Raw genomic sequence first — 19,734 nt, 5'->3', positions numbered from 1 at the left:
AGTGAGTGGTAGATGTTCTTAAATTATTTTGGTTGTAAGCTCTTTATATGTGTTCTAAATACTACTATGACCCTTTATGGTGTCTTTCAATAAGCAGAGGTTCTTATTTTTCATGAATTCTAAGTTTAATTTTTTCCTTTATGGTCACTGCATTTTTTATGTTGTCTAATATCTTTTTTCTTTTTTTTTAATTATTTAGGTATAATTGACACACAATGTTGCATTAATATCAAGTGTACCACACAGTGATAAGACAGATAAGACTATATGTTATGTTATGCTCACCACAAGTGTAGCCATCATCTGTCACCATAAAGTGCTATTATAATACCATTGACTGTATTCCCTGTGTTGTACCGTTTATCCCCATGACTTGCTCGTTCAGTAACTGGATGCCTGAATCTCCCACTCCCCTTTGTGATTAGCATATTTTAATGTATAGCTTATAATATCTTTTTCTAATTAGAGGTCATAAGATGTTTTTATGTATGATCTTCTGTAACCTTTACTGTTTTGCCCTTCATGTTTATCTGTAATCCACTAAAATTGATTTTTGTGTGTGCTACAAGGAAAGGATGACACAGTTGATTTTTGCCCAATTGTATATACATGCTGATATTTCAGCACCACATACTGAAAGACTGTGCTTTCCCCATTAAGTAGTCTTTATAATATATATAGTGTAGTCTATTTCTACACTATATTCTTTCCTTGATCCTGTGCCACTGAATAAGATCTCCTGAGTCCTATATGGGTCCTTTTTCAAGATTATCTGGGCTTTTCATTCATTTCCATATAAATTTTAAAATAAACTATCAAAAATCCTGTTGCAGTATTGACTTACATGGATCAAATCTGTAGTTTCTGAAAATTTACATCTTTTAATGTATTTTTAATGCTGTTGTAAATACTACCTCTAAAAATTTTATCCTCTTGCTATGTAGAAATAGCTTCTTAATATTGACTTTACAAAATGCATCAACCTTATTGAGCTCATTTATTACTTTAATAACTTATCTGTGGATTTTTCTTTATCTTTTTTTTTTATTTTAAAGATTTTATTTATTTATTCATGAGAGACATAGAGGCGCTAAACCGCTGAGCCACCCAGGGATCCCCTTTTCTTTATCTTTTAAAGGCGCATGCCCCCAAGTTTTTTCTTCCTTTCTCATCTTGTTTATTATTTTTCTTGTCTGAATTCAGTAATTAGCACCCTGAAAACTGTTAAATAGAAGTAACATTTCTTGTCCATGTTCTCAAAGAAAGCTTTAATACTTGTCCATTAAATATGTTTTCTGTAGATCTTTTAATAATTATTCTTTTTTAAAATAATTATTCCTTTTTGAAATGAGGAAATTCCATTTTGTTCCTGTTTTGCTAAATGAAAAGTTCCTGATTTTTATCATGATTTCCTTTTCATCTGTTGCGTCATATGATTTTTGGGAGATGTAAAGCTATCTTGGTTCCTAGAATAAATTCAACTTATATATATGTGTGTACGTATTTTGTTGTTCTTGTTAATATATCTCACTGGTTTGGGTTTACTGTTTTTGGTTAGGAGTTTTATATCAATGTACATGAGTCAGATTGACCTTCACATTTATATTCTTATGTCTTAGTCCTCTTTCAGTATCAGGATTATGCTAGTTTAATAAAATTAGATAGGAAGTCCTATTTTGGGGAAAGAATTTGTGTACATATCTTTAATTAAATGTTTTGTAAAATTGAGGCATCTGGATGGCTCAGTCAGTTAAGTGTCTGCCTTAGGCGTAGGTCATGATCCCAGTGTCTTGGGATCAAGCCCTACATTGGGCTCCCTGCTAAGCATTCTGCTTCTGCTAAGCTCTACATTCTGCATTCTGCTCCCTGCTAGGCATTCCCTGCTTCTCTTTCTCTGCCTGCCACTCCCCCTGCTTGTGCTCACTCTCTCCCTCTCTGTCAGATAAGTAAAATCTTTAAAAATAAAATAAAATTTTGCACTCTAATTGTGGATTTTCCCATCTTTGTATTTCTTCTAATCTTTACATATTTGATGCCTGTTACTGGATAGATACAAATTTAGAAATGATGTATTTCCATTGGTACTTTTTGCCTCAAAGTTTGCAGTTAATATAGCAACAACAGTTTCTTCCCCCTTTTTATTTGGTTTTACATTGTATATCTTTTTTATCATTTTACTTTGAATCATCCTGGAATTACATTTTTAGGTGTATCTATTACAACCTGCATATAGCCAGGATTTTTAAAAATGTATTATGAAAATCTTTAGAGCAGTTTTATTTACATTATAAGTGATTGATAAATCTACGTATGAATCCACTAGATTTTCAAGTACTTTATGTTTATACTGCCTTTTTTATTTTTCTCTCTTCCTTTGTTGAAGATGGTACTTTTTATTTACTTATTTCTCTGTTAGCTTAAAAATTATATTTGATTTTATTATTTGTTTTGTCATTAACCCTAGAGATAACTGTAGGTTTCTATGACTTCTTAAAGTTAGATGTTTACATACATGGTGCTCTTACTCTTCCTGGACAATACAAGGACTCTAGAAAAATACTATTCAAATGTTAACTTGGCCTAAGAATTATCTGGAGTCTGGTTAAAAATGCAGATTCTGATTCTTCACATCTGAGATAGGGACTAAGATTCCCATTCTAATAAGCTTTCAGTTCATGCCAATGCCTGCTAGTCCTTAGACCACACATTTAGAAGTGAGCTTTAAAATTCTTGTAACATTTAGCTAAGCCTGCAACTTATATGCTCTTAATATTATTTTAATTTTGTATCTTTTAAGCTATACAATATTACTTTTATTATTTTATGCAAGGAGTTTTTTATTTAGATTTGCCCATTAATTCACCCTTTTTCGTTTTTTTTGTTTGTTTCGTTTTAATAGGTTCCACACTAGGCTTGGGTTCCATGCACGTCTTAAACTCACTACCCTGAAATCAAGACCTGAACTGAAATCAGGAATTGGGCACTTAACTGACTGTGCCCCACATGTGCCCTTTAAATTACCTTTCATTCTTTCTGAAGTTCATAGTTTCCATTTAAGACCATTTTCCTTCTGTCTGAACAACCAAATTAATTGTCAGTATTAGTCTTCTGGTGGTGAATTCTTTTTTGTTTATCTGAAGATGTTTTTATTTCAAGTTTACTTTTTTTTTAAGAAAGGGGTTGGTGTGAGGAGGAGCAGAGGAAGAAGGAGGATCTTTTTTTTTAAGATTATTTATTCATGAGAGACCAAGAGGCAGAGGGAGAAGCAGGCTCCCCTTAGGGAACCTGATGCGGGACTCAATCCCAGGACCCCAGGACCACAACCCAAGCCAAAGGCAGGTGTTCAACCACTGAGCCACCTAGGCGTCCAGGAAGAGGAATAATCTTAAGCACACTCCACACCCAGTGTGGAGCCTGACCTGAGGCTCAGTCTCAAAACCCTGAGATGATGACCTGAGCCGAAATCAAGAGATGGGCACTTAACCAACTGAACCACCCAGATGCCCCTCAACTTTACTCTCATAGAATATTTTCACTGGTTATAAAGTTCTAGGGTAACATTTATTTTCTTTCATTGCACTGAAGGTACTGCTTCACCATCTTCTTAGCTTATACTGTTTCCCTTGAGAAGTCGTTTGTTGATCTTATTGTTGTACCTTTGAAGATAATCTTTTATTTATTTTTTTACTCCTGGCCACTTTGAACATCTTTAACTTTGATTTTCAGCAATTTTTCTCTTGTATGTTTAGTTGTAGATTGTAGTTTGCTTTTTTAAATTTATCCTGCTAGTAGCTGATTAAGATTCTTGGATTTGTAGTCTCGGTTTGGGGAAGGTCTTTTTTTTTTGTTCTTTTGTTTTGTTTTTGTCTTTAATGTAACATTTGTTACCTTCTTCTGGGTCTTTAAATACATGTTTGTTAGAACTTTCTCTTCTCTTATCCTTTAAAATTTTTTTTTTTGTCCTTTGATCTCTATACTTCATTACCGATAAAATTTTCTCACTAGTCTTCCAATTTATTAAATCTCTCTTCAGCTGTATTCAATGTGCTTTTAATTCAGCCAGTACATTTTTCAATCCTAGAGTTTCTTTTTGCTTTTTTAATATATAATTTGTCATTTTTTTCAGTAATTTGCATTTTTTTGTTTTTAGTGTTTACTTTTTTTGAATACAGAAAGTTTCCTCATTTTCAGTTGTTTTATTTTGATATTGTTTTCTTTTTAAATCCAATATTCCACTGTTTTATTAGTTCAGGTATACAATATAGGGATTCAGCAATTCTGTGCATCACTCAGTGCTCATCATGATAAGTGTATTCTTAATCCCCATTACCTATTTTACCCCCCCCACACCTCTACCCTGGTAACCATCAATTTATTCTCTGTGGCTAAGAGTGGTTCTTTTGGTTTGTCCCTTTTTTTTTCTTCATTTGTTTTGTATCTTCACTTCCACATATGAGTGAAATCATGTGGTAGTTGTCTTTCTCTGACTTATTTCACCTAACATTATACTCTTTAGATCTAACCACGTTGTTGCAAATGGCAAGATTTTATTCTTTTTCGTGGCTGAATAATATGAGTGTGTGTGAGTGTGTGTGTGTGTGTGTGTGTGTGTGTCTGTATACACCATATCTTTTTTTATCCAGTGTCTACATCTATATGTTTATACTTGGGCTGCTTTCCTAATTTGGCTATTGTAAATAATGCTGCAGTAGATATAGGGCTGCATGTATCTGTTAAATTAGGTTTCCTCATTTTTTGTTTTTTTTTTTTATCATTCTTATACCTAGGTTCTGTTCTGTTGTTTAGTCTGCCTTTTGTCATTCATATACCATCCTGTTTTCTTTCGTGCCTGAATATCTTAATAATGGGTGCATATTTGTTTGTGGAAATTAAATTAGCTTAAGATTATACTATCTTCCAGTGAAGTTTTCTTAATTTGTTCCTGCTCCATGCCTTGTTGACATAGCAATCTAAGATTGCCTTAGTCCGGTTTCAGAACAGGTCTTTCTTTCTCTCTTTCTTTTTCTTTCTTTCTTTCTTTCTTTCTTTCTTTCTTTCTTTCTTTCTTTCTTTCTTTCTTTCTTTCTTTCTTCTTTCTTCTTCCTTCCTTCCTTCCTTCCTTCCTTCCTTCCTTCCTTCCTTCCTTCCTCCCTCCCTCCCTCCCTCCCTCCCTCCCTCCCTCCCTCCCTCCCTCCTCCTCCCTCCCTCCCTCCCTCCCTCCCTCCCTCCCTCCTTCCTTCCTTCCTTCCTTCCTTCCTTCCTTCCTTCCTTCCTTCCTTTCATTTATTCATGAGCAACACAGAGGAAGAGGCAGAGACACAGGCAGAGGGAGAAGCAGGCTCCATGCAGGGAGCCTGATGTGGGACTTGGTCCCAGCCCTCTGGGATCACACCCTGAGCCGAAGGCAGACGCTCAACTGCTGAGCCACCCAGGCGTCCCCAGAACAGATCTTTCTGAGTCAAGAGTTGACTTGAACATGGTCTGCAGTTTGCTCATGGATTGGTTTGCATCTGATTCCTCTTTTTTTTTTTTCAAACCTTATATGCATAGCTTTCCAAGTTCTACTTTTGGGAACCTTAGACTTGACTTTTGTCCGTTAACCTAACAAGACTGTTAAAACTCTACTTCTCTTCTGTCTATTCAGAATCAACAAATGTCTCCAGTGCCAAAGTAGACCTAAATGCCAGGATCATTCTCTGGATCTGTAACCTATAAGATTTGCTCTCCTAGTTTCTTACCGTGTTATCTCTTGGATACCTTACAGCAAAAATACAGAAGTTCTTTGCCCAGAATTTTTACTTTTCTTTGATGGTTAGATTGATCCAAACTAACTGGTTTGTAATAATAGGTGTAATTCACTTTATGAACTTTAAAGAAACTTACTTAATGGGATAAAATAACTCGCCATGCTAAGTATCAAAACTGGAATTTGAAACTATGTTGTTGTTAATAGATTTTATTAAGAAAATCTCATCACAAAGGCATTAGCATGATCTTTAAGAGGACCAGATCTATAGCCGGACCACCTGCTTCTTTTCTCCCACTCTTGACGTACTATTGGCTTGATCTTAGGCAAGTGTTAAATACCTCATCTGAAGGAAGATGGCGATAGTAATAGCATCTTAGGGAAATTGCATGTAAATATATGTCGAATGGTTAGAACCATATTGAGTCAGCAATTTGTCATTGTAAGAATAAAATTTCATTGTAAGAGTAGTTCTGTTAAATTTTCTCTGTGAGTACTCTCATGATTATTAATAATTACTATTTTTTAATGTTAAATTCTGAGATTTTTACTTCCTTTTTGATCTTATTACTATATTTTAGGGGTCATTTTCAGTTTTGATATGGAATTGGTCTCCAGCTACTGGAAAATTTTGTATATTGATCTTTTAGACAATTAGGCATAACTAGATGTAAAATTTATACTTTCCTCATTATAGCTTACTCCATCCGGAAGCATTTCTCTTATCAAATCAATGCATTTAATTAAAAATCCTGTGAAGACTTGTGATAAAGTTTATTCCTTGATACAAAGTTTGACTTCTCAAATCAGACATCGAATGGAAGATCCCAAATCATCAGGTAAATATATGTTCCTTTGAATGTGAAACAAATGAAAATTATTATCCAATTACTATAAACATTTTAAATAAGATGCATCAATCTTAAGAAATTAAGCCCCTCATACTATTCAAGGTATGAGTTAACATACGTGCAACAAAAGAATAATAGCTTATAATAGGTTATAGTTTCTTTTCCCCATGATAGCATGAAAAAGATAGTAAAATATTACTATTAATTCTGTAGCATTGCCATATAGTTAGAAGCAAATAGCATAATAAGAAACAAGCAATAGGAAGATGATCTGGACTCTAACTCTCAGATTAACTTGGGCAACTTTGAAATCTAGGATTTTAACTGATAAAAATAAATCCTCTGAGCTGTTTAATTCCTAATGTTCTTTTCTGCTAGAGACTATCCTGTTAGTTCTGTGAATATAGTAAGAAAATAGTATTTAAAATTCAGAATTGAAAATAGCCTTAAAAGAGTTTTGTTATAATTGTTATTCTTTTTCCTCTGATTATTGAAATGTGTAACATAAGGAAAGGCCTTTTATAAACCGAAGTCCTAAGCCAATTATATATATCTTTTATTTAAGTCTACAGAATATATGGTTGCTAATGGTATATGCCTATAGTATCATTCCCTTCCTTCTTAATAGTTCTACCTCTGACATTTAAAAAATTCTGATTATCAGTTTTTTAGTATATACCTTTTTTTAAGTATATACCTTTACTCTGATTCTAAGTTTAATATGTTAAATATGTTATGTTGTTTTAGATATTCAGCTTTACCATAGTGAAACATTAGAGCTTATGCTACGTAGATGGTCCAAGTTGGAGAAAGACTTTAAAACAAAGAATGGAAGATATGACATTAGTAAAATCCCTGACATATATGACTGTATAAAATACGATGTCCAGCATAATGGTTCCTTGAAATTAGAAAATACAATGGAATTATATAGGCTTTCGAAGGCATTAGCAGATATTGTTATCCCTCAGGTGAGTAAATCTAGGATCAATTTTCTTACAGTGTTCTGTAGCTTCTTTTAAAATGTCTATCACTGGATAAAAGATAGTGGTTTTCATCTCTATAAAACCCATAACTTTTAACAGGAAAGTAATTATGAATTTATAAATCAGACTTTTTTTGTTTGTTTGTTTGTTTGTTTGTTTTTTTAAATCAGACTTTTTATTGTATTAAATCATTACTTGATTTTCTAATAGTTTGATTATAATGCCTTTAAAACTTAAGAATTCATATTCCTAAAGAAAAATAATATACTAACAAGACGACTGAAAACAGGATGGAATATATTACTTAAATATTTATTGGCTACTTATTATGTACCAATTCTGTGCCATGAAGTATCTGGGGAGTGGGAGCAAAAGGTAGCTGTGGCCCTATGTAAATTTTACAAGTCTTTTTATTTTATGTACAAGCATTTTGAAAAAAAAAATATTTTTAAGAAAGAGCAAGGAGGGAGGGGCAGAGGGAGAGGAAGAGAGAGAATATTAAGCAGGCTCTATGCCCAACATGGAACTCAACATGGGGCTCAATCTCATGACCCTGCAATCATGACCTGAACCAAAATCAAGAATCAAATACTAATTACTTAGAGGTCAAAGTGTAAGTTATTTTTGGAAGATTGTAAGTCATGAGTCTTTTCATTTATAAGATTTATAAAAAAGGTGTAACCAAAGCTTAAATAATAGAAATGTAATTAGGCAGAGAATCAGCTTGATAATGAAAAGACAAGTGACAAAACAAGTGAGTTACAGAACATAGCAGAAAATGATTCCAGATTCCCTTTTGGGACTTGTTTTCAACTCAACTATTAAAGATTATTTGGATATTGTAAAGAGAAGATTGGAGTAGATCAGATATCCAACTATGAACCGAAGTTAAAAAGCAGAAAAAAAATGGAATACATGAAAAATATGAAGATGCTGAACCAAAGTAGCCTTTCTTAAAAATACAAATAAAAATAGCTAATGTATCAGTGTCCCTTTCTTAATATTCACAGAAAATTCAGGAAAAACTATAGACGTTGAAAAACTGGAAATTCAGACAGTGTACAACTTACCTATAATTATTTGTGTACAGGTTAAGGATTAGCTTATTCTTTCAGCCTGAGAACAGTATTTGTTTGGTCAGATGTATAATATAGATGATCTTAAGTATATTTTTTGATTCGGTGATTTGCAAAATGAATTATTTAAAAAGTAGATCAAAGTATCTACTTAGAAAAAACACTGACTTAGCAAACAAGGAATTATTATCTGACAACTTCTTTTTACTAAATGGAAGAGAAGTTTTATTCTGCAAAAGTAATTTAGAGGCATTCTGGATTTCAGCTCAGGTCATGATCTCAAGGTCCTAGGATCAAGCCCCACATCAGACTTCCTAGCAGGGAGTTTGCTTGTCTCCCACTCCTTCTGCCCCTCTCCATAGGTGCATGTGCTCTCTCTTTCTCTCTGAAATAAACAAATCTAAAAAAGAGAGAGATATAATTTTACAGAATAAAAAGTTTTATAGAGTAAGATATTTTAAGATTATCATCAAAGTGAACACACTTAATTCTGCATACTCAGTTTTAGCTGCAATATATAGTCATTGAGTCAACACAGGTTTGATTATAACTCTGAAGTTAATTAAGTTGGACTCATCTTTGTTAATAAAATTCAAGATAGAATTTATTCAGATTTTTCTTAACTATTCTGAAAATAGTGGTTGCTGTTTTGTTTTTGTTTTGTTTTTTTAAGATTTTATGTATTCATTTGAGGGGGGTGGAAAGAGAGAGAGAGTGAGAGTGAGCATGAGCAGGGAAGGGGCAGGAGAGGGAGAAGCAGACTCCCCACTGAGCAGGGACCCCCCCACAATGTGGGGCTCGATCCGAGGACCCTGAGATCATAACCTGAGCTGAAGGCAGACGCTTAACCATCTGAGCCAACCAGGTGTCCCGGAATGGTTGCTATTAATTCTGCTAACCATATAATTAGTTTGTCTTGGAAGTACAAATAAGATCCAGGTGTTTTTCGTTGTTTTGGATTGCTTTGACATTAGTCCAGGCTCAGTGCATGTTAGTTATACTCATTCTTTCAATGAAGATTATTTAAAGGTATGCTTTTTAGGTAAACTGTAAATATGACAGTCTTAAACATTAAGTGTGGCTGTATGTATTCTTCAGAGTAGATTTTCAGTATATCCTAACTTTCCACCTCAGTGGCTAAATACACAAATGATTTGTTACCATATAATCTTGTCTGTTTTGTTACATGAATTATTTAATCTCTCGTTTCTCAGTTCTGGATACTAAATGTTCTAGAATTGGGACTAAAAAGTTGGTTTCTAAGAGTTGGGCGTAAAAATATACTCAGGTGTTAATAGGGTTTTAGATGTTAATTTCTCCTATGTATCCTGTATGTATTTCAGGTTTATTGCTTATATCCCTGAAGAAATTTCTTACTATCTCCTTATAACTTAAATATTTATAATGAATTTTTTAAAGTAGTATAATTAGAACAATCAGTAAAAATGATAATGAGTTTGGAAGATTTGAAACATCATTTATATCTTTTAAAGTAATTGTCATGCTCAACTGTTCTCAGTCTTTATTACAATAATTATCTTTGGATTCAGTTAATTTAGATATCAACATTTTGAGAACTTACTTGAAGACACCTTCAGAATTTCTTGCTTGGCTAAATTATTTATCTTTGAAATGTTAGGATATTTCAGACAACATTTTGTTCAAGCTTACAAGCATCAGTCTTATTTTTGGTAAATTCATAATTACATTTGAGTAAAGTTATAACTTTAAAAGTAAGAGATCTTTTTACATGCTTTCCTGTATTTCTGAGAGTATAACTTAAGGAGAGGACAGCTTTAGGCTTAACTCCCTAACTTTTCTGTTTGTCGTTCCTTACTATGGAAAAAGTTGGAATTTCTTCTTCTTTTAATGGAGTGTTGAATTCAGTCCAGTAAATATTGTTTTGCTTTGTTACTTTAGCCTTCATAAATCCAGAACTGTGGATAAAATGCAGGCATTTTCAATCATTTAAACTAAAAATTATAAATGTATTTATGGTAATTATAATGATAGTACAGTTTATAATGGGAAAAAATGAAAATTTTGCCTACTTAACTCTCAAGGAAATAAAGAATATTTCAAGCTTAGAGACTTGATGATTCTGTCAAATAATGTAAAATTTTGACTTGTTTAGAATATACTAATTTAGAATTAGAAAATATTATTATCTGTGCAAGAAAAATGGGTATATTCTCTGGTATACTTCCAAGTGTTGTTATGCCTCTAAAAATGTCTATGCTTACATTGAATTGATTAGTTCTTACATCTATACTATGTGAATTATATAATTCTAATCATAGTTAAGCTTAAATAGAACAGTGTTTATTATTTTATTTAACGGCTAAACTAATTTTAATTAATTACAGATACTTTTGCTATGATAGAATTAACTTTCCACTTTTTAACCAGTCTCAATTTTCATCAAATAAAGGTCATGGCTTACAAACAATACTTTAAAATAGACATGATGGGATGGTGGTAGATAAGAACTCAAGACTAAATCTCGTACTGAGGTTCTTTTAACTGCCATCACACTTATGAAAGTTTGAAGACAATTTGTTTAGTTATTTGTGGGTTATGAAATGCAGAGAAGAATGTTCATACTAGCATTTGCCACATAAAGTCCATCGATATTCTCATTAAATATAACCACATAATAAGCTTTCATATAGCTTCATGTGGTATTTTAATTAGTTCTGTTTATGGCAGAAATGGTGTAATTACATAGGAGAACTAGGATATCTAAAAATTAATTATTTGATACTAGTTGGTGTTGGCAGGTGAACAAAATACGTCAGTGTGTTAAAGGAAAAAAATTCCTTCATTACAAAATTTATATATCTTTGTGTAAAATTAGAAAATGTAGAAATAGCAACAAAAAAAATCACTGATATTACTAACTAGGGAAAAACATTTTAATGCTTTAGAAAATTCTTAAAGGATTTTTCTTTTAAATTCATGAAGATAGAATTTTTCTCAATACATGTAACAAATATATTCTTTGCAAAAATGAAACTGGGAAAAGCATACTATATTCTTTTACAAACTGATTTTTTTTTTCCTTCACTTAGCACCAAGAACTTCTTTCCATATCATTCAAGCTATATGTACCTCATTACTTCTACTGGCTAAATGGTTAAATAATTATTTGGTTAAATAATTTATATTTGAGAATTTCATATTTGAGAATCTGGATTCTTCATTTCTTTCACTCTTTTTACACATCTTTATATATACTCAAGACTATTTCTGTAGCTCCAGAAATCTTTTACCAGTTTTCTTCCAGTTAAACAGTGTTTGAGAGTACCCGTTTCCTCGTTCCTTGCTAACAACACAAAAAAAATTTCGTCCGATGATTTTTTTTTAAGATTTTATTTATTTATTCATGAGAGACACAGAGAGATAGAGGGAGAGGCAGAGGGAGAAGCAGGTTCCATGCAAGGAGCCTGATGTGGAACTCAATCCCAGGTCTCCCGGGTCACGCCCTGGGCCGAAGGCAGGCACCAAACCGCTGAACCACCTGAGGATTCCCGTCTGATGATTTTTAATTTCAACATTTTTCTTTAATTTACACATATACAATTACATATATATCTTTTTTGCATACCCATTTCACAGTCATCTATACTGGCAAGATTATTGAAGCAACCAAGCTTTAGTTTAAGGTAAATGACTCCAAGAAGTCCTATTTTCATGGGCCTTCCATCTGTAATTAGTCAGTGTTTTCTTTATTTGACAGTTTTCAAATCTATTACCCGTATAGAGTTTTTGCTGTCTAGAAAGTACCTGATACTAGGAAGTAGCCTTTAAATTCAGGTATCCTAGAATGAATTTGAAGAAAGAGGGCATGCCTGTTTCTACCCTCATCTCTACTCTCTCTTTTCTTTCTCTGTCACTCCCTCTCCATTTTCTGCTTTCTTTGCCTTTCTCCCTCTTTTTCTCTTTACCTATCACAGCTTTTTCTCTTTACATATCAGGTCATTTTCTAATCTACCTCTTTGAACTGTAATTTTTATTATAATTATTACTATGATTATGTTTTCTTAACATTCCATATTGTAATTCCTCATTGTAAAATTAATTAACTCATAATTATTATTGAAGTCATTAAATTTGATGAATTTCATTAGATTTTTGCTCACCACTAGGTAAGTCTTTAAAAGTATTAGCCAAAGTCTTTTAAATGATCTGTTAGCCTTCTTAGTCTTTGACATTCAAATAAACAAAATCTCATTGTTTCATTTATATTTCTTTTCATAGGTTTATTGAATGTTTTCTTTGCTTTAGTGTTTATATCCTTAATCCATCTTTCTTTTAGGATTGTTTCTACATTTAAAACCTTAGGATTGAGTTGAAGTACTATCCATAAAGATTACATTCATCCATTCATCCTCCCCTTCAAAAACCACTTGCTTTTTTTTCACTTCTACCAAAAAAATTTTCCAATTATACGTAATAGTTTTAGGATACTATACCTGTAGTTGCAAAAAATATAAAGTAGGAATTTTGTAATGTTCATAAAAAGTTTTCTAAAGATATTTGTCTCTTACTAGAATGTAAGAGTTAATTTAGCAGTACATTTATTAGAGTGCTTTGTCATTATATCTTTTTTCTAATAACATGTATTTTCTGCTCAGGAATATGGTATAACTAAAGCTGAAAAACTGGAGATTGCCAAAGGCTACTGTACTCCTCTAGTTAGAAAAATTCGCTCAGACCTCCAGAGGACACAAGATGATGACACTGTAAATAAACTCCACCCTGTGTAAGAGACTGTACTGGTATTTAAATCTATAGGCGTCTGTTTTTTCGTATTTCAAACCTAATGTTCCTGTGAAGAAATCAGGAATGTGTCACTTAGTGCACTGTGGAAATAAGGATTACCTAGGTACTCCAACAGTTGACTTCCCACCAAGGTTCTTGAGGGCTCCCAACTGAGGAAAAACTGAGATGAACAGGGAAAGGGGATATATGTCCTCTTCACATGGGATTGTCAGTGTTTACCCTAGTCAACAGCATAAATATTGGTGAGTTTCTTTAGGGCTATGACCTTTGTCATTGCTATTAGAGAAGCTAAAATGACCCATTTACAGTGAACTTGGTTAGTATTAACTCCTTTTAGATTAGATTAACTAATCTCAGAGGTCCCAATTAGTTCTAGTTAATCTTCATGTTAGAGGAATATCTACTAAGATAACCCCTCCATTGTGGTTGGAAGAGGGATAGATTCACTTAGTACAGTCTTTCACTTCTAGTAAGATTAAATTTTATTTTTACCAAGTAATTTCAAAACTTAAGTTTTGACTAGATGGCCATGTTCTAACATTGTCTGCTGCTAACTTTAGGTATTCCAGAGGTGTTCTGTCTCCTGAACGTCATGTTCGTACCAGGCTATATTTTACCAGTGAAAGTCATGTACATTCTTTACTATCTATTCTTCGCTATGGTGCCTTATGCAATGTAAGTAGAAAAAGCTATTCCAATCTGCTTAACAAATATGGTTCTTTGAATTTGTAATGAAGTCACTAACACTGGTTTTTACTGTGCATTTTCACTAATTGACCATTTGCCATAATTTGTCCAGGGTCTACTATATACCAAGCACTGTGCTAGATGTTGGAGATAAAGACATGTTCTCTTCCCTTTAGAGAAGTTTAATTTAAGTAAACAATAACATAAAATATTTTAGGTGATGTTATAGGCTGGTGTTAATAAGATAAAGAGAAGCTGATGAATTTGAGTTATTTAGGGATAAGAAAGAACTTGGTGTTGGGTTGGATATTGTACCTCTCATCTACTGTTAGAAATGAATCATACTACACCTTGGCTTAAAACAATCACAGTTACTTGTATCTCTCACAGTTTAAAGGATTGACTGTGATATACTTAGTTTCACTTTGGGTCTCTTATGAGGTTGTGGTTAAGACAGTGGCTGGGGCTTGAATCATCTCAAAGCTTTCCTGTCCTGTATGGTGCTTGATGCTGTATGTTGCCTAGAATTTCAGTTGGGGTTGTTGACCACAGTACCTACATCTGGCCTATTCTTGTGACCTGCTTCCTCAAAACAGGGTAGCTAAGTTATAAGATTGAGTTTCATAATGGAACAAGGTGCAAGTGCAAGATATTTTAATGACCTAACTTATGAAGTCACATGATATCACTTCTACTGAGCTATATTGATTGAGGCAGTCACAGAGTTTCATCCAGGTTCGAGGGATGCGGAAATTCATCTACATTACTACATGAGTAGAGTGTCGCTGTCACATTGTAAGATGAGTACTTGGGAGTAGATACATTGTGGTGGCCATCTTTGGAAAACAGGATCCATCATATGTCTGCTGTCTATACAGTCCATATTTCTCCCATATGCAAAATTCACTTAACCTCTTATCCAGTATTACTCCTCTTATTTTATTATATCATAAATTTGACATCCCAGGTTTCTTCATCTAAGTCAAGTCCAGATGTAGATGGGACTCCTTGGACATAACTCCTTGAATGTTCAAGAGCATTCAACCTTAATTCAGTGACGTATGAACTGAAGAGAAAAATTATCTGTCCTTGAAATGCCCAACATACAGTGGTGGGTTAGACATCACTGCTGTAGGTGAACTTTTCAAAAGAGTTTGAAATAGAAGGGACACTGTAGTCACTAGCCTGTAGCAATTTTGAAATCTGCCTAGGTCTATGTTGCCCATTCTTTAAATGGGACTCTGTCATGCTGCCAGGCAGTAGTTTCCCTTGGCTCATGTCTTCATAATTTGGGTTCTTGATTGCTTCATGGGTCATCCTTCCTTTAAAATAGAAAGTAGCTCTTGTTGGCAGTTGAGTAATTTTCTTCATCCTGCTTCCTGCTCAAAGAAGTTTGGGGTTCCAAAGGTCTGTTTATTTTTAGTTGAAGGTGGTATAATTTAAAAAACAAAACAAAATGGAGTCATTTAGAATATATTGTATTAAACGCATCACACCCAAAGATCTCTTAAGGATAAGCCCTTTTCTACCGTGGGTTCCCTCTGTGGTTACTGAGGGATGACACTCAGCAATACTTATTGCTTAATACTGAGCATCTGAGAGAGCATACTCCTAAGGTCCTGAGGATGTCTTTTGTTTCTTTGGAAGGTCTGTGAAGCACCTCATATCTTTATGAGGTCTTAGCAAGTGTTTTTATGATCACACAATGTTTTCATGGTAGAGTCTTGTGTTTCTTTCTTCCTGAAAGCCACTTTTTAATTACAGTATTGTTTGGTCCCCAAAATGTCTGGAAATGAGAAACAGTTTAATTTTTGGAGTCAGCAAGCTTCTTTATAATTGACAATTTTCCTGTAGCGTATCTCTCTCCTAGTTTATCACAGGCAATGAGAAGAATCTTGGTGACATGTTCAGTACTTTTCCTAGAAATCTCCAGAGCTAGTTCATTAGGTACACTGACTACAGTGTAGTGTTTCTACACTTTATGCCCCTACATAGCAAGAGTCGATTTTCCTGTAGCTTCCAGTAACATTTTTCTTACCTTTGTATAATCCCTTACCAACAACTTCCTCCAGCCTGTTAGGCTTTCACTAACACTCTCCTTGAGACCCCTCCAATGCTCACAGGTAGGGAGGGTGAGAAAGAAAAGAGTCAGGAAATATTTCCGTATCTCTAATGTTGGTAATTCAGCAGATGATCCTACCATTCACTGATGAAAGTAACACTTGAGGGGGGAAGATCGTATCTTAAGAAGGAAAGTAATAAGTTTGGTTTTAGCCAGCTTGAGTATGTTCGCATGTGAGAATAGAGGTTTAAGTTAAAAGTATAGAGTAAGGAAGCCAACACATTAATGACAGCTAAGGTGGTAGCTAGTAGTAAGATTCCCAGGAAGTTTGCATTTGAAATGATAAAATGACATCATAAGTATTGGCAACGGAAGTGATAATGTACAAAGAGACTTAGAGATTTTAATATCTTGTTTCTCAGTACACCCAAACCATAGATTACCCAGAATACAATGTCACTCTATTATATGTCAAAAATGTATTTTCATCCATCTCTAAAATAGCAAAAAATAAGAATTTTCCTTCAAGTTTCTATGTATATATTGCTGAATACATCAGTACACATCTATTGACAAAGTAGTTCTTAAAAGAAAATTCAGTTTTGTTTTACTTTTTTAATAAAGGGCTGTTAGATGTATAATGGAGATTTGTTATGTCTCTTGATTCTTAATTTTATTATTAGCCTTGATGAATAGTTAATATTAAAGTTACCCAAGTTATTTCTATCCTCTGTTTTCATCAAATTTTCTAATTCATATGTTCTTCCCTCTACTTTTGGTTTCTTTTTTGTCCCATTAAGAAATGGCAAAGTGACATCCCTTGCATACATATGTGTATTAGTTGAGCTTTAGTAAGAGAAATCTTTTAAAAAAATGACAGCAAGTCAAGAACTTCCATATTGAGTCATAATGATGGAATTGTTTTGGGGAGGATAACTACATCTCTTATGTGGTTCCTTTTTGGCTCTCTTACACTTATTTAGAAGGTGGAAAAACCATGGACGATGCTTCCACAGAACAGGCCATAGTGAGCAGTGGATGAGTTGGCAACAGATAAGGTTGGGGAGCCAGTGCCTTGGGAATCCTAAGGGAATTGGGAAACCATTTTTAAGCAGGGAAATAAATGGCTTTGGTTGCTGTGTGGACAGCAGATAGGCTGGAGTAGATAAGAAAACAGGAAGCTCTCGCAGTGATCTAAAGAAAGATGATATAATTGGACTGGAGTAGTGGTAGTAGAACTAGAGCTTGTTAAGTATATATTACATTCAGCTGCATTTCTAAAACAGAAGCTGAACAACTTCATTCTTTGAAAACTCTGCTTCCACAATTTCAAAAAAAAATTATTTTTTACATTAGTAAGTATATGTAAAGTCTTTAATATCAACATGATGTCTCGTTTTCTAACTTAAAAAATTTATTTGAACTGTAACTCATTGCAACTCATGTTATCTTTATAAGGCCCTGTAACTAATATAATAAAACCTTGTTCAGTCTCTCCCAGTTGAATTTTTTGATTTTTCAGTGTGAACAGGGTAAAATCTAGCTCTCCACAATAGGTTATTTTTAAAGGTGTTTGTTAAGGAAACAAGATTATAAGTAAGATTTCAGAGAATATATTTAATAAGCCTTATTTTAAAAAAAAAAGCTTTTTATGGATTCTTGCATGTTAATTGTGTTTAGGAAGATGCTACTAAATATTATTTAATTTCATATGTTCATTAGAACAGACCTAGCAACACCTGTTTGACAGCACTGAATTTGATATTAGATGGTGTTCTTATAAATAATGTAGGATCACGAAGTCTAATACATCTTTTTACCTATTGAAATTTTTTGATATTTAAATCCATTATTTATAGTAATTCACATTTAGTGAAACTCAAATGCTATGCTAATATCATTTTAAGAAAACATGTACATACATCTTAGCACCTATCCCTCCTCCAAATACATAGGCAGATGGACACACACAAACACACACAGATGCAGTTTTTTCTCTGCAGTATTGCTTAGGTTAGGAGTAGCTACTTTGATGGCTTGGCATTAGAGCACTCAGAGGTGTGGCTAGCCATTTATTAAAATGATGCTAAGCACACACTGAAGAATACAAATTATATGATGTATATTTAACTCTACTCTTCCAGAAACTTCAAAAGGGGAATGCATTCTCAGAGATGGATAATGTCTAAATGTGAAAACGTGCTGTTTTGGGTTTGTTTTTTTTAAATAAGTAATCAACATGTGTGTTAAATTTCATTTTATAAAGTAACACACATTTTGTACTGGAGTCCAAAATATCATATACTCTTACCGTATGCTCCCAAAAAAATGTTGTGTTCATTTATTTCCAAAGTTTATGACCTATGAAATGAAGAAAAGTTATCTGTGATGTAGACTCTGTTGACCATTGACTGTAGACTTTGAGTAGTTTTTCCTTTTCAGATAGAAATTTCCACTTTGAATGCTTCTAGTACATGTTCTGTAGGATCCCTTTCAGTTCTGATGGAAATGATTTATGTTTAAAGACCAATGGTCATCTATACATGAAGGAGATGGTAAGATTGATAGAACCTACATATGCCACATCCTGCTGATTTAGATACCACTGCAGAATAATGAGGCATATTTACTGTATAATGTACATTGACTTATGAGAGTGGGAGTAGCTCTACTCTTAGAGGATAGTATTCAGTTTATAAAGCATGATTCCACAATAGAGACTTTGGGACTTCAGGTTAACTAACTGTCTCTTACCCTCAGAATTTAATGACAGGTTTGTATTTCAAGAGATTTCTATATTTACTTTCTAAAAGCTATTCAAAAAGATACCATTAGACTTTCTAATACTGCTGGTAAAAGATTTTTAAGATAATTTACCTAAACATGAGTAATTTACCAAGACTTACATATAATTGAGTTATTTTGACAGGTTGAACATGTATGTATTTACCTTATTTGTGTGGTGTCACTCAGGATTAAACAAACTACCATAATGAAAATAAAGTGACTTTCAGGTAAAGCGATATGAGAAAATGCTTACCATATACCTTTTGTTTAGGAATCAAAGGATGAACAGTGGAAACGAGCTATGGATTACTTAAATGTTGTCAATGAACTCAATTACATGACTCAGATTGTGATCATGCTTTATGAGGATCCTAATAAGGTAACGAGAGTTCTTGATTTGTGTGTTTTACCAGGGTAATTAAATAGCCTGTAGCTTTTCATTTTGGAAATATTCTATATTTTTTAGGATCTCTCCTCAGAGGAACGTTTTCATGTTGAATTACATTTTAGTCCAGGAGCTAAAGGATGCGAAGAAGACAAAAATTTACCATCTGGCTATGGCTATAGACCAGCTTCAAGAGAGGTAATAAAGATGCAACTCTCATTTTCTAGATTTTCATAAGGTTCCTTTAAGAATTTCCTATTAATGTCCTTCAATTCTTGTCCCAACTACTAAGTAGCAAGATAATATCATTTCTTTATGTATGATTTGGGATAACTTTTTTTTTTTTTTTTTTTTTTTTTTATTTAAAGA

General features: G+C 33.3%; 1 protein-coding gene across 39 annotated transcripts in view; it reads left to right on the top strand.

Annotated features, from left to right (window-relative positions):
- The window catches only part of PPIP5K2 (diphosphoinositol pentakisphosphate kinase 2), a 101,694-nt gene that overhangs the window by 30,116 nt on the left and 51,844 nt on the right, over positions 1-19,734 (top strand). For all 39 annotated transcript variants that reach the window (XM_049108144.1, XM_035714720.2, XM_049108150.1 and 36 more), the window contains 6 exons: positions 6,444-6,585; positions 7,345-7,568; positions 13,297-13,424; positions 14,005-14,119; positions 19,252-19,359; positions 19,447-19,563. In XM_049108144.1, coding sequence (XP_048964101.1) covers positions 6,444-6,585; positions 7,345-7,568; positions 13,297-13,424; positions 14,005-14,119; positions 19,252-19,359; positions 19,447-19,563 — 834 coding nt within the window. The remainder of the gene's footprint in view (positions 1-6,443; positions 6,586-7,344; positions 7,569-13,296; positions 13,425-14,004; positions 14,120-19,251; positions 19,360-19,446; positions 19,564-19,734) is intronic.

The sequence above is a fragment of the Canis lupus genome, chromosome 3 (genome assembly GCF_003254725.2).
Source record: "Canis lupus dingo isolate Sandy chromosome 3, ASM325472v2, whole genome shotgun sequence".
NCBI classification, from domain to species: Eukaryota; Metazoa; Chordata; class Mammalia; order Carnivora; family Canidae; genus Canis; species Canis lupus.
The sequence above is the reverse complement of the archived record's forward strand: the minus strand, read 5'-3'. Positions and strand labels throughout refer to the sequence as shown.